This window comes from Mixophyes fleayi, chromosome 3, assembly GCF_038048845.1.
Source record: "Mixophyes fleayi isolate aMixFle1 chromosome 3, aMixFle1.hap1, whole genome shotgun sequence".
In the NCBI taxonomy this organism is placed as follows: Eukaryota; Metazoa; Chordata; class Amphibia; order Anura; family Limnodynastidae; genus Mixophyes; species Mixophyes fleayi.
In genome coordinates this window covers 236,457,353-236,472,635 of record NC_134404.1, presented here as the reverse complement: position 1 = coordinate 236,472,635, position 15,283 = coordinate 236,457,353, and the positions used below count along the sequence as shown (strand labels likewise).

The following is a 15,283-nucleotide window of genomic DNA, read 5'->3' as shown; positions in this document are numbered from 1 at the left end:
AAGGTAACAATGGCCTTAAGGCACCTAAGGTAACTGCTGTAATGACCTCTACTGTGGCAAGATGTTGTCATCAGCTTCAGCCTCATCCTCACCCTAATAAATTTGTACATCATCCTCACACATTATTAATTCATCACCACTGGAATCCACCTTTACAGAAGTCTCAGTATTTTGATGTAATTGGCGGGAAAAGCCTTCCTCATGGAACTTGAAGTTCATTTTTATGAACCGCATCATTTCCACATTTTGAGTAAGTAGCCTCCTACGCCGATCGCTGACAAGGTTCCGGGCTGTGTTGAAAACTCTTTCAGAGTACACACTGGTGGGTGGGCAGCTTAGGCAGTGCAAAGCGAGTTGGTACATGGGTCTCCAAAATTCCTTTTTTCCTCCCAGTATGTAAAGGGACTGTCTGATATGTCTATTTATATGCGATCGTGAAAATAATCCTCCACCATCCTTTGGATGCTGATAGTAGGATCAGGTGGAGTTACGGCAGAGGTGTCACGTTTTTTGGTCAATTCTTTTAGACCAGAAGTCAAAATTTGGTGTTGAGTCATCTGCATCATCCCTGGGTCTCTTGGGAAAGCTAAGTTTTTTCCTAGCAACAGTTGAGTGAGAAACTGAAGGAGGAGATGCCGTCCTGTCACGTAACATTTGAGCTGTCATCTTGCTCACCAGGAGCTCCTTCCATCTCTTCAGATCTGGGTCAGTACGAAACAAAGAGAAGACATAGCTCTTAAACCGAGGATCAAGCACAGTCGCCAAAATGTAGTGATCCAGTTTCAAGATTTTGATAACTCTTGGATACTGGCTAAGCAAATTAAGTACTTGATCTACAAGTCTGACATCCTTAGCGTAATTTCTTTGTTTTAATGTCCTTCAGTTTCTCAAGCTGCTTTTCCAAAAGTCTAATTAAGGGAATCACTTGACTCAAGCTAGCAGTGTCTGAACTCACTTCACAGGTGACTACTTCGAATGGTTTCAGCACTTTGCACAACACGGAATGTATTCTCCACTGCGTTTAACTAAAATACATCCCCCCCTCCTTTCCTAATGTCATAGCTTGTGGAGTAAGCGTGGATGGCTTTTCGCTGTTCTTCCCTCCGCAGAAGCATATACAGGGTGGAATTCCACTTTGTCACCACCTTTTGCTTCAGTTGGTGGCGGGGCAAATTAAATTGCTCTTGCAGCTGCTGAAATCTCCTGCACGCTGTTGCCGAATGCCGGAAATGTCAAGATATTTTACAGGCCACAGACGGCATCTCCTGTATGTCCCTGTCGTTTTTTTTTTTATAAAAAGCTCTGCACCACTTAGTTTATTGTGTGAGCAAAACAGGGAATATGATGAAATTCACCCAGCTGTAATGCTCTCACAATATTGGTGGCGTTATCGGAAATGACATATCCTGAGGAGAGTCCAGGCAGGATAGGCCATGTTGCAATGACATCCCTTAGTTTTTGTAGCAGATTGTCAGCTGTATGCCTCTTAGTGAAGCCAATGATACAGAATAGCCTGCCTCTGACAAATGTGACGTACTTGGGTACATGCTACTGCTGTTCCTGCTGAAGGCGAATCACCAACCCAGTGGGCTGTCACAGTCATATAATCTTTAGTTTGCCCAGTTCTGCTTGTCCACATATATGTGGTTAAGTGTACAGTGGGTAGAATGGCATTTTGTAGCCCAATAATAAAATTTTTACGAACCTTCTGATAGAGGTGAGGAATAGCTTTTCTACTGAAATGGTGTTGTGATGGAATTTGGTAACGGGACCACAAGACCTCAAGTAACTGTCTAAAACCAGCTGCATTAATAGTGGATATTGGACACAGATCTAATACTAGCATAGTCGCCATGGTGTCTGTGATCCGCTTTGCGACTGGGGACAGCTTTCATTCTTCTTCCTCTTGCAACGGATTGTTTAACAGTCAATTGTTGTAAACTACTAGTAGTCGTCTTCTTGGTCTACTTCTGGGATGAAGATTCATCCCCAACAGCAGCAGCAGCGGGACTAACGCACAATAATTCTTATGAGGATTCCAGGATAGTGGAGGAATCATCTAGCCTTAGCAACTTGGATGCAGGACTAACTCCGATCGCTACTGAGGACTTGCACAAACAACATCGTCCTCATCAACATCCTCATTAGCGCCCTCGTCGGCTACACAAATATCCCCCCTCATCCTGTTGCAATTCCAAAGTGGCATCCTCAATTGGTGTATCACTGGCTACACTTGGGTTGTTCAGACACACATCTGCTGAAGTGCTGAAAGTGAACCCATAAAGAAAGCCCCTTTCAGAATGGTCACGATTACACATAGCACTCGTGGATAGACTCTTCTCAGGGATTTGTGTCATTTCTGAATCTGAACATACAATTTCCTCTAATGATTTACTGTTTTCTTCCAGCTCAGCTTTTACACGTAAAAGTATTTGGACACCACTTTTGGAGTCCGAATGACAAGGTCTTGCTTGGTCACGACTGACCTTACAAGAAGAAGCTTCAGTGACAGTTGCCGAACTCACACTCGTAGAAAAAGGTGAAGGCCTCATTCTTTCTTTGCCACTACGTGTGTAGAATGGCATGTTGGCAATTTTTTTTTTTATGGAGATAACTTTGCCTGGATTACAGGTCTTTTTTCTTGACCAAGGTAAAAGGTGTTTTTTTTTTTTTTACTTTTTTTTTTTCACTATGCACTTTTACATCGGCTTTACCAGATGATGTAGAGGGATTACTATCATCATGACTGGTGCCAGCAGCTGGTTGGTGCTCCTGCTCTTCTGTGTACTGCTGTGAATCCATTTTGATAGTGCCATACACTTTTTTTTGTGCAAATTCTGAAGAAAAGCCTGCAATGGAGCGCTTCTCTTTGTGTGTAACATATATAAAGGCGTACAATTTGACTGCAAATTCAGAAGACAGGCCTGCTAGCCCTAGTATTTGTATTTCAGCAATGAGAAGTAGCAATGGAGCTGTCCTCTTTGTGTGTTACCTATATAACACAGTAGAATGTGACTGCAAAATTACACCAAGCCTGCCAGCCCTAGGATTTGTATTTCAGCAATGACAATTAGCAATGGATCAATGGACCTCTCCTGAATGTCACTGAAGACTTTGTTGAACACTGCTACCCCCTCCTCTTTCTATTCTATTTATATTGCTGCCCAACTGCTCTACAGACTGTGCTACCCTTTCTGTGTCCCTCTGTGAAATGGCGCCAGATCGCCGTGGAGGCCGGTACTTATAGATTTCAAAACTCGCGAGAGCTGATGTCGTAACAACGTTTTGCCTCGTTTTCAATTCCGAAAAGCGCCAAAGTGCCGTGCCGGGTCGGTACTCGGATATGCTAAGTTGGGTGTGTTCGGTTTTTGGGGAACCGAGCCTGAGCATCTCTAATTGTGATGTTTATTAGCAATACTTTATTCATACTTTTGTGCATTTGACTCCGTCAAACAAAATGCACATATTTCAGATATGATTAAGAAAAGCTGCACGTTTTTTTTTTTTTTTTTTTTTTTCCTTACAGAGCTACTTAATAATTACAGAATATTGCCAAGGTGGGCCCTGGCTTTTGACATAAAGGGCCTGAGTCATTAAGGCAAAAAAGGAGTAAATGTTCTCTGGGACAAACCATGTTACAATGCAAGGGGTGCAAATTAGTGTATTATTTTGCACATAAGTTAAATACTGGCTGTTTTTTCATCTAGCACACAAATACTTCATAGCTTTATTACTACACTGAAATTTAAAGTTGATCTAGGACATACCCTACCCAAACTATAAATCTGTCCCCACATTTTAAATTTACCTCCCCTCCAATGCAACATGGTTTTGCCTAGGTGCAAATGTTACTTCTTTTTTATGTTTTGCTCTCCTTAATGACTCAGGCCCAAAGATTTTATCTCCAAGTGCCTGTGCAAACTACGTTTCTGCCAACTCCCTCAATCTTGATCTGTAGGCCAATGTACTTTGGCAGAAATCAAGGCGTGCTTGTGCAAATCGCGTTGTATGGGGAGATCAAAGCAAATTTGCCAAATATTATGTTGATTGGAGTTGATGAAGCATCTCTGGGAACCTGATTGGTAAATTATCACAGCCCTGTGCCTAGGTATGTGTCCCCTATAAATTGATTCTGACTTAACATCCAGCTTGATTGTTCAGTGATTGGGTCCAAAGACAGTATCTCCATGGGGCCAACATAAGTTTGCTTCCAACAAGAGAACATATGGATGGTGTACATTGGGTGTGAGGAAAATGGGGTTGGGTCTATAAGCTTTGGCAACATATGGGAACATACAAGTAAAATAAAGCCCAGGGTGGAGGGGGGGGGGGGAAGTCTTGTTACAAATGCCAGCCACATGTTCAGAAAAATTTACACTGACTTTTGATGCTATAGTTTTCATTAGATTATCCCATTTTCAACATAGCTAGAGTTATGTTACTTATATTGCTCCAAGTAACTGTTAAAGGTAAATAAATGGATGTTCCATCAGGTTGTGGTTCCAAAGCACAAAAAGTTTATTTTGCAAATTAAAAGGAAGTTCAAAAGTAACGCCATTATAGTGCGCAAGTTTGGCTAGTACCAGCATTGAGCATTCAATCCAGAATGCCCTCTTGTCAAGGGCAGTGCTGAGTCATTTATACACATGGATGCAGGGGGGATGATTGTATAATAGCGTTTCAGTCACAGTTACACTGGTCACTTTCCTAAAGGACAGGGACAGTCCAGTAACACAGTTCACTGTATGTCAGGTCTTTGTTTTTGAGGCTTGAGTATGTTTCCATGGTAACTATGTGGCCAACTGCTCATCCCCACAGGTACTAGTTAAACAAGTAATTCCTCTCAGGCTCCCATCAGTAAAGAGTTACATGAGTGTACTTAGTATAATGTTATATAAAGTCTGATTTTATTAACATTAATGAATCAGATGTGATTGCAACAGTGTATTTTGCGATAGCAACTAACCGCAAATGTGTGCGATTAATTGCGATTGCATCGCACATGATCTAATAATTTACAATGGCTCAAATTGAACTTTAATACAATTTGAATAATTTCACTATAATATAAAAAATGTGGAATTTGTGAGGAACCAAAACAGCCACATAATATACTGTTTTCTCTCCATTCGGGTTCACAGTTCTTTTAACATGGTCACATCTTTCATGTTCAAAATTAGATAGTCTGATAGGGATTATACACTCCCTTATGGCATCACTATAGTATATAACTCTAAAGGGGCTATTTATTAAGACACCCCCCCCCCCAGTAAATTTTTATTGGGCATTTGATTTAAGAAAATTTCCAGGGACATCTGAGTGATGCCCTGCTCCCTGATGATACTGGCTAGCAGCATTAAAAGGAGTCTAATACCCCGTTCACACTGCATCAGAAACCTGATTGAGGCTGAATGTGACCGGGTCCCCTGCATCTACCCGGGTCGGATGACCTGGGTCTTTTACAGGGTTATTCCCGGTTCTGGCTCGAGTCTCACCGACAAGTGTTAAAAAGCAAAGGGAAAAAAAAAACAGGGAGACCCGGGAATTTGCCGCGGTGGGAGACTGTCACCCGAAAATATCCTGGGTTTATATACCTGGGATATTGCCAGGGCGGCAGTGTGTATGAAGCTAGCCAAGCCAGTCCTGAATGTGCAGAGGGTACCAGGCCTGGCTTGGCTAACGATAAGACTTAATAATAAAGCATTTTATTCTGTGGAATCCCCATGTTAACACCATTCTGAGATTGGTTTAGCAATCAGACGATAGCAACGGTATTTGTACCACTGCTGTTAGTAAATAAGCTACCTGTTTGCTATAGCAGATGATGGTTTTTAATGGCTGGGGGGTTGATAGACAGAGAGAAGCCCTAAATCCTGCGAAAATTCTCTAATTTTCGTAGGGTTTAGGGCTTATCTCCCTTTAATAAATAGACCATTTAAACTTGTAGCATGAAATTACATTCTTCCAAGTTAGCCAACCTGTATATAACTGTTTGAAATAGCATGGCAATGACATAAGGGGAAAACTACTTATATAAAGTAGTTAACACAGATCGATAGAGACCTAATGCATTTCTTTAAGGTTGTCATAATGCTGAAAATATAAAAATTAGATTTGTACAAATTATATACTTCTGCCAAAAATAATACTAATGGGTCATTATTTTATTACTGAAGTACATGTAAACCTGACAAGCATATTTAAAAAAAAAAGTGCTTTTAATTAATGTACATGTTCAGTGGGTATAGCATTTTTTTCTATCCACATCAAAATTACAACTTCTGAAGGTGGCATGGGATCATGCATACATACATACATATTATATTTAAATCTAGTGGAACACATTGTCAATAAACTTTTAGATTTAATTAATTTTACATTAATCATTATAATGCAATTAAAATGATCCTAATTACTGTTTTAATAGTTTTTATTAAGTAATCCACACCTTATAAATGCCATGGTTTTGTTTGTGTGTTGCATTGGAAATATCCTGGGGGAGAAAGACGCTCATATTGTATACAGGTTAAAATATATAATTCACAGATAAATGATTGAGCAGGCAAATAGTACTGATTTTTAGTACCATTTCTACAAACGTGTTTCTTGAGCTTTAGAAGAAGTTAAACCGATATAATGCAAGCTTGTGGGTGAGAAATAATGCGGCACTAACTGTAGCTGATTGGAGAGACGGTTTCAAAAACCCATTGCCTCATAGGGCTACAATGTAATAGTATTCCCAGAAGTGACTGCTCATTCAATGGTATGTTGCTTATTTACATTTTGTCCTTAGGGGAGGATCTTAAAATCAAATCTTTGTCAATGATTCAGTCAGACCGCTTCCAAATGCAAATCCTGTGCGGGGAGGAGTCTTGTGTACAAATAAGCTGTAGCGCAGAGGGTCGGCCAGTTATTCTGCTCACTCCTGTATCGCCCCTATCACTCTGCTCTCACGTGTCGTCCTATTCACGTCTTTTATTGAGGACATTGCATTAGGCGGGACCTGTAAAACCGGTTGGAAAACGTCCCGAGGCATCACGCGTGTCTTCAGAGGAAATGATTTTAATGAATCAGCCTCTAGCTGGGAGGATTTTATTTATTATTCTATAGTCTTTGTTTTATGACCATATAGAGATCCGGTAGCAGAGGGCCATAGCAACGATGTCTTTTCCTCCTATCCTGCAGCATCCGCCGGTTCTTCCTTCCAGGATACAGCTGAACAAAGTTTCAGAGAGAGGGGATTCTCATTACCCACCAATACTGACCGATATAAACAGGACACCCATGGACAAAGAGGACCTGTCAAATTCCTGGCCATCGGCGATGCTCAGGAGGCAGTTGGAGAGGAGACCTAGGGCTGATGCTGGGAGCCTCAGCCATCAAGTAGACATTGTACACCCAGCCAGGCGATTTCTGGAACAGATTCCCAGAGGGATAACTAGGTCATACGAGAGCATAATACACCCACGACCAGCAACTATAACCAAGCCGAGGAGAGAACTAACCAAAGACCCCCAACCCTCACGAAGACATCGGCAACAACAACAACAGACCGCCCAGCACGATCACCCAGTGCAAGAATCCATGGCTGCTCCGCATCAGGGCTCACAGACATTGCAACCCCAGCAGGTGAATACTGATCAGCAGCAGCATTCAGACGTGCACTTCTCTCTGTGCCTTACACCCGAAGCCATCCTTGTAATCCAGAAGAGAAACTTGGAGAAACAACTGGCACACCAGCAGCGCAGTGCCAATTCCAGGAGGATATTTGCCAGCAGTAGCAGACCCGTGAAGTGTCCTAGGAACCGTGCCGACCTCACACACAACAACCCCCTGCAAAGATCGACACCAGATGTGAGGGAATTGGTGAAAATATCCCTGCTGAACGATCAGCATCGTTACGATGATATGGAATATGAAGACGATGGCTGGTTAAGAGAGGGGGATGAGGGACTAGTGAGAAAGTGCACTGAGTGGTTGCGGGGGGTAGAGGTGGCCGCAGAGAGAGAGAGAAACCTTCATGACAAACTGCAATCTCTGCCCCATTTGAACACTTTCTGAGATAGCAACAGCTTTTGCCATTAAAATCTGTATATTGCCTCTGAGACCTATAACATTACAGAATATTTTATCAACCCATCACTGCCATGATTTGCACAAGTGCCAGATTTTCTGAAAGCAATTGCTGCCACCAGCAGAACTAGTGAGTGTTTAATCCTTTCTGGCCCCAAGGTTGAAAAAACTGTAAATCTTTTTTTAAATATAATGAAATTGTCTCCATATACAACCATCATTTAAAATAATGTACAACTTTGCTTAAAGTACACAGAAGACAGTTACTCCTGAATGTAGGATGAACTAGACTACAGTTACAATATTGTTTAACTGATGGGTATTGTTCCTTTGTTGCTCATTGGACGTTTACAGTAAGGATTTGTTTTTGGAGTACCTGCTAAACCTGTTTGTTTTACCTGGAATCAGCTGGTTTTTAATGGCCTTTGTTTATTACACCATGATCCATCAATGTATCTGGTATCTATAGTGTTCAAACCTGATGTTTCTGGGTGTGAGTGCCTTCTACGCTTTGATGTGTTTTAAAATACAAACACCAAGCAAGTACCTTTGTTTGTTTCTTTAACTTCTTATTGAAAGAGTATGTCACAAGAATTTGTTTATGTGTGTGTGTGTATGTTATAAAGGATATTCTTATTTATCCATGATTTGTTTTTTATTAAAATATTTTCACATTGTAGTGTCCCAAAATTACATTTTGCAGCAACTCTTCCATTTCCTTATGCTAATTATTGCAAATCACTTGTCACTACTATTTTTGATAAGAGAAGTTTAAAGTGGCATTATCAGCTAATAAGCAAACTTTTCCCATTCAATTAAAATGGCTATAGTGATGATGTATGTGTGAGCAGGAGGACCACTCAGAAGCCGAAATATCGCAGCACCAGTATTCTGTCAGAGCTGTTAGTTTAATCATTTAGGCCTGAGGAAAAAATGGCTACATGGAGTAGCCCCTGTAACCTCCGCAGATGGCACCCTGCTTAGGGTGAATTAATCACTCTAAATGGAGGTGATGTTTTCATTAAGCTTTAATATTGTTTTGTTTTCAATATTTTAAATCCCTAATCTAACTAATCACGTTTTTATTGTTTTATTTTCTGGACAATTTGTCAGTTTTTTTCTAGGGATATCTTTTTTTTTTTTTTAACTATTTATTTTGAAAAATAGCAGTCATGTACAGATAAGAATCAACAATTAGTACATTTGCAGGGCAAGAGACAAAAACAGAGAACAGTACATATGACGGGCATAAGTCAAAGAAGCTGAAAATGTTTGAGTAGCAAATCTATAAAATAGCCAGAGGTTGTCAATAAACGGGCAGGTAAGTATACAATTGTTATCTAGAATACTCAAGACACTATAACAATACAATGTGGGGGAGGGGGGGGGGGCACTGGTCGCCACCGAGATTGAAAGAAAAAGAGAACATACTTTCCAATTATCCATACAGTTCCTTATCCCTTTCTTTCCTTTTTAAGAAGGGGAACAAATAAATAAAAGAGGGGCAATAAAAGTTTCAGAGGAGATTACTACTTAGATGCTCCGGGGAGGGAAACAGCATTGAGAGTCCAGAGTCAGGCCACCTATGAACCTGGGGAGTCTTTTTAGGGGGAAGGAGTTGGTACAGGAGGTAAGGGGTTATAAGTAAAGCCAAGGAGCCCAAACCTGGTGAAATTTATCACCCTTATCATGTAGGTGGTATGTAATCTGTTCCATCCGAGCAATAAACCAGATATAGGATTGCAGAGCCGCCATAGTGGGGGGTTCAGCTTGTTTCCAAGACTTAGCTGCAAGGACATCGGAAGCCAATTTTGCAGACTGTCTATCATCATCAATCAAAGGGTAACAGAGAAGAAAAGACCATGGGGTCTTTCCGGACAGGGCATGGAAGGAGGGAGGAGAGGAGGGCCCTAACTCGATCCCAAAAGGAGGATATTTTAGGGCAGGACCACCAGATATGCAAAAAGGAGCCCATCTGGCCACAACCCCGCCAACATAATGGAGAACTAGAGGGGAACATTTTAGTGAGTTTGTCAGGTGTGTAGTACCACCTATAGTATACTTTGTATGCGTTCTCCTTCACCAAAGTGGAAATAGAGCTGGTGGCAACTTGATCCCTTATGATTTCCCAGTAGTCCTCCTCTGGGGGAAGGCCCAGGTCCCTCTCCCACTCCCTCTCATGCCCACCGCCCGGAGGTAAAATTACATTGAGAATTAAGCTGTAGATAGAGGAAATCATGCCCCTACCCAAGGGAGAGGAGAGACATAGAGATTCAAAGGGAGACCTAAGAGGGGGGTCTTTTTTTAAAATTTTTAATATACTTGGAAACCTAGACATAAATAGGGGAAACAATTTCAAGATTCACCAAAAAATACATTCACAAAATACATCAGTTTCATTATTTTTCTTAGCCTTTAACTAGTATTCTCAAATATAGCAAAACCTATTTTCTTCAAGAGTGCCAAGATATTCTAGGATTCCCCTTTTGCCAAGACTTATAGCTCAAGTATAAACTATATCTAAATAATAACTAATAGTAACTTGCAAGGAAGCTTGGGACCCAGAAATGGCAGCTCAATTAGGAAACCAAAGTCTCCATCTTTAATGGCAATTTATGAACAACCTTTCGGAAATGTGGGCTCTTTAGTATGCTGTTTACAAATGGCTTACAGATAAACGTTTACGCTGTATGTTACATATTGCTTTTCTTGGTCAAAATGTTGCAATTAAATCAAATTAAAAGTTACTTTTATTTGAACTAGCATCTTGTGAAAAAACGTGTACATTTAGATGCTTTCATGTAACCTATAATGGGTGTGTGACTTTAATGGCTGCAGAATGAGGTGTAATCAGAAGACCAATCAGAAGCCACAGTGGCCATGATTACGGTTTAGGGCTGAGACACTACACAATGGAGCCCCAGGAATAAGAGCCACATGGTTGCTGGTGGGGTTTCGGGAAGAATAAACTAAATTAATAAGCTGCTGGTGGTTGCATTATTAAAACCATGAACAACATTTTCTCATGTTCTAAACTGATTTACGTAAGAAAAAAAAACTTTTTGTAAGTAAAGAAAATGTTTCCCATTGAGTCAGAACAACTGAAATTGTGTGCAATTTTTTTAAATCGGTGGCAAACATTAAAAAAAAACCCTTACAAATGCAAATTTATATTTTATATAAATGCTCAAAATATAGATTGTTAAAAGTAGCTAAGTGGTTAGCACTTCTGCCTCACAACACTGGGGTCATGAGTTAAATTCCTGACCATGTCCATAGATTACCTGTGTTGAGTTTGTATGTTCTCCCTGTGTTTGCGTGGGTTTCCTCCGGGTGCTCCGGTTTCCTCCCACACTCCAAAAACATACTAGTAGATTAATTGGCTCCTATCAAATTGACCTTAGTGACTCTTTGTGTGTGTGTGAAAAAAATTTAGACTGTAAGCTCCAATGGGGCAGGGACTGATGTGAATGAGTTCTCTGTACAGCGCTGCGGAATTAGTGGCACTATATAAATAGATGATGATGCCAAACTGGGTGACAAAATATAATTGCAATTAACTTTCCCTTGTAAGTGCCCTACAAAATAGCACAATATGGCCTAGTTGGAAACAAATATTTAAAAAGAAATAAAATGCATCTTGAGGAATCTCTGGTGATTTTGTTGAATGCAATGTCCATTGCCTGCTTGACATGTAGAGAAGCTGAAAAATTAAAATGATTAGATTATACAGACAGAGAAAACAAAATTTATGAAGGTATTTCACTACTGGAGAATATGAGTAACCAATAGGTAATTTATTTTGCTACTAGTATAATTTAATTTGAAAATGGATGTTTGTGCTGAAAATATTTAATCATAATATTTGAAATAAGTTGGAACACTCTTTTATGGATGTTAAGTTTTATTACTATATAGTGATATTTTTCTTATTAGAATATAAAAAAATCTTCCATTCTTTTACTGCGCACCAAAATGTGACTAGTGTCATGTTTTAAAAGGCAAATATATTTTTCAGATTTGTATAGAGTAATAATAATTCCACAGGTTTTAAGTTGCAGTACTATAGTGTATTATTCTATCCTTACCACCTATGTCAGAACAACAAAACCACAAGCATGGAGCTCAGCTTTGTTCTGGTTCAGGGGGATTTGTGCACAATTCTTTCAGTCCAGTTTCCAGCATATGAGTCACAGAGCTGGATTTCAATGCTGTACTATAACCCTGCTCACCATTCTTGCACTGAACTCCTACATAGGCAAGAAAAGCATGTTGAACAAATACAGTCATGGCCAAAAGTTTTGAGAATGGTTCAAATATTGGTTTTCACAAAGTTTGCTGCTTCAGTGTTTTTAGAGCTTTTTGTCAGATGTTGCTATGGTACACTGAAGTAAAATGACAAAGATTTCAGAAGTGTCAAAGGCTTTTATTGACAATTGCATTAAGTTTATGGAAAGAGTTAATATTTGCAGTGATGACCCTTCTTTTTGAAGACCTTTGCAATTCACCCTGACATGCTGTCAATCAACTTCTGGGCCACATACTGACTGATGGCCGCCCATTCTTGTCTAATCAATGCTTGGTGTTTGTCAGAATTTGTGGGTTTTTGTTTGTCCACCCGCCTCTTGTGGATTAACCACAAGTTCTCAATGGGATTAAGGTCTGGCGAGTTTCCTGGTCATGGACCTAAAATGTCATTGATTTGATCCCCGAGCCACTTAGTTATCATTTTTGCCTTATGGCAAGGTGCTCCATCATGCTGGAAAGGCATTGTTATGTCACCAAACTGTTCTTGGATGGTTGTGAGAAGTTGCTCTTGGAGGATGTTTTGGTACCATTCTTTATTCATGGCTGTGATCTTAGGCAAAATTGTGAGTGGCTCGGAGATCAAAACATTAACATTTTGGGGCCATGGCCAGCAAACTCCCCAGACCTTAATTCCATTGAGAATTAATGGTCAATCCTCAAGAGGTGGGTGGACAAACAAAAACCAACAAATTCTGACAAACTCCAAGCATTGATTAGGCAAGAATGGGTCGGCCATTAGTCAGTATGTGGCCCAGAAGTTGATTGACAGCATGCCAGGGCGAATTGCAGAGGTCTTCAAATAGGAGGGTCAACACTGCAAATATTGACTCTTTGTATAAACTTAATGTAATTATCAAAAAAAGCCTTTGACACTTATGAAATGCTTGTAATTTTACCTCAGTGTACTATAGCAACATTTGACAAAAAGCTTTAAAAACACTGAAGCAGCAAACTGTGAAAACCGATACTTGTGTCATTCTTAAAAGTTTTGGCCATGACTGTACATTCCACCTGATGAGGGGGGGAGTGAGAGAGAGTTATTGGTGAAGCATACAAATATCTATGGGGACTGCATGTGCGATAGATATTGGGACTGTAGCAGATATCGGAGTTCCTCAATAATAAATAGGCAGGGTACTTTAATCTTTTGAAAACTGAAGTTTTCCCTTGATAATAACCTCTTTGTAAGTTGATAAATAGTCCCCTTAATCTGATGGTTTACAAGTTGAAGTATGTTGATGAATTGTTGTAAAATGACCTGTTTACAGCTTTATTTCAGATCAGTATATGAACAATAATATTACATTTACTCAAACTGCTAACGCAATTTGTAGAAACAATGACTACAGATCACATAATGCTTCTTGTATGACAAATCAGCTGTGCAAATACATGTTCTGCAACATTGTGATATGTTATAACTGCTCAATAAACAAAGGATAACATTTTTTTATACATATTTATGGATTGTGAAGGCTGATAGGTAAACATACTACTCTACTTAAACCATAAAACTAAGATGGCAACTAATATATCCTGATTTGTGTACATGTCATATTAAGTCTTGGACTTACAACATTTCTCTAGTAATTTAAGTTCAATAATGCATTGTTACATGTCTTGGTCAGGGTACAGCAAAACCAGTAGTCTCTGTTTATGTAATCTGTTGTAATATTAACATTCCACATACGTTGTTAGACAGTGAGTTTACTATGTACCTTGTATAAAAAGTGTCTTAATTACTGCCTGTCACAGTACAGATAGGAGGATGACCTGTTCGACCTTACATAGTTTTAGCAGTGTTTATGTCTTGCTGTCTGCTGCAAACACCAGCTAAGTACTCTTAACCTTTAATGGAAGCTTGAAAGAAAAATCCAGAATATTTGTAACGGTCTACTGTAAAAAAGTCAGAAGAACCTACTTGCTAACAGTCTTTTGGCAAGTGTACCAGATTTATACTGTGATACTATAAGTGTAATGAGAGTAAATGCAATATGTCTTCTATCTCTCATAGGTCCTCAATATGTTATTTACATTGATCAGGAATTTTAATTTAGCAGTTAGTTGTGTTATTAAATATATGCTTATACTACACAGCTCCATGTATTGAGAGTTAGTAACAGAACATATTTTTGAAAGACTCATTTATCCAGGCATGCAATGCAATGATGAAGATACTTTGATGTGCATGTCACTGGCTCTCAGCTGCAATAAAGCTGGAACAGTATGTATAAAGACACATATTGTCTGTCAGCGCTGTAGATTTGGTGGCACAATATAAATGATGATGATGATAATAAAGTAATGTCCTGTGGCATACTTTCAAATACCCAGAGTTGACTTAAAGGGCTTCAATGTAATGACATTTCCTGGATTTCCTTTTTGTAATGGCATTGAAATATAGAAAAAATCAAATTATTTGTGTATCCAAACTAAGTTGTTTTTGAGATTAGAAAATAGGTGTTTCAATACAAATAGAAGGAAAAAATGATCATACGCTTTTTTCTGCTACTGAAAATGTTATTTCCTTAATGTAAGGATGGGTTAATTTACAGTAATTCAACACACTCTTTTTGTTTTAAATATTGGTAGCTAAATATTATAGTCATTGCACATTCTATATCAACATTTGTGATGCCAAGGATTGATTAGAAGATTTTCAAGCTATAACTACAGACTTCCAATTTGATCTACTATAGTATTATAAATAAAACTTTTTAATATAGTGCTTACACATTATGCAGCTCTTTAGAGAGAATAAATGTTACATTGCTTTTTGAAATTCATTGAAACATTTTTAAAGCAACTTTATAATTTTGCAAAAAAAATGCACAGCAATTGGGGGAGTTTCAACTAGAATAAAATTCAAGGGACGTTTCTCCAGAATATCCATGGAGACACC

The 15,283-nt window shown here is 39.2% G+C and overlaps 1 protein-coding gene across 1 annotated transcript; it reads left to right on the top strand.

Moving 5' to 3' along the window:
- The first annotated feature begins 6,893 nt into the window (after positions 1 to 6,893).
- Positions 6,894 to 8,713, top strand: PRR18 (proline rich 18). The gene has a single exon (XM_075200689.1). It carries the CDS (start codon positions 7,162 to 7,164, stop codon positions 8,059 to 8,061), a length of 900 nt encoding a protein of 299 aa, XP_075056790.1. The 5' UTR covers positions 6,894 to 7,161; the 3' UTR covers positions 8,062 to 8,713.
- The last annotated feature ends 6,570 nt before the right edge of the window (positions 8,714 to 15,283 follow it).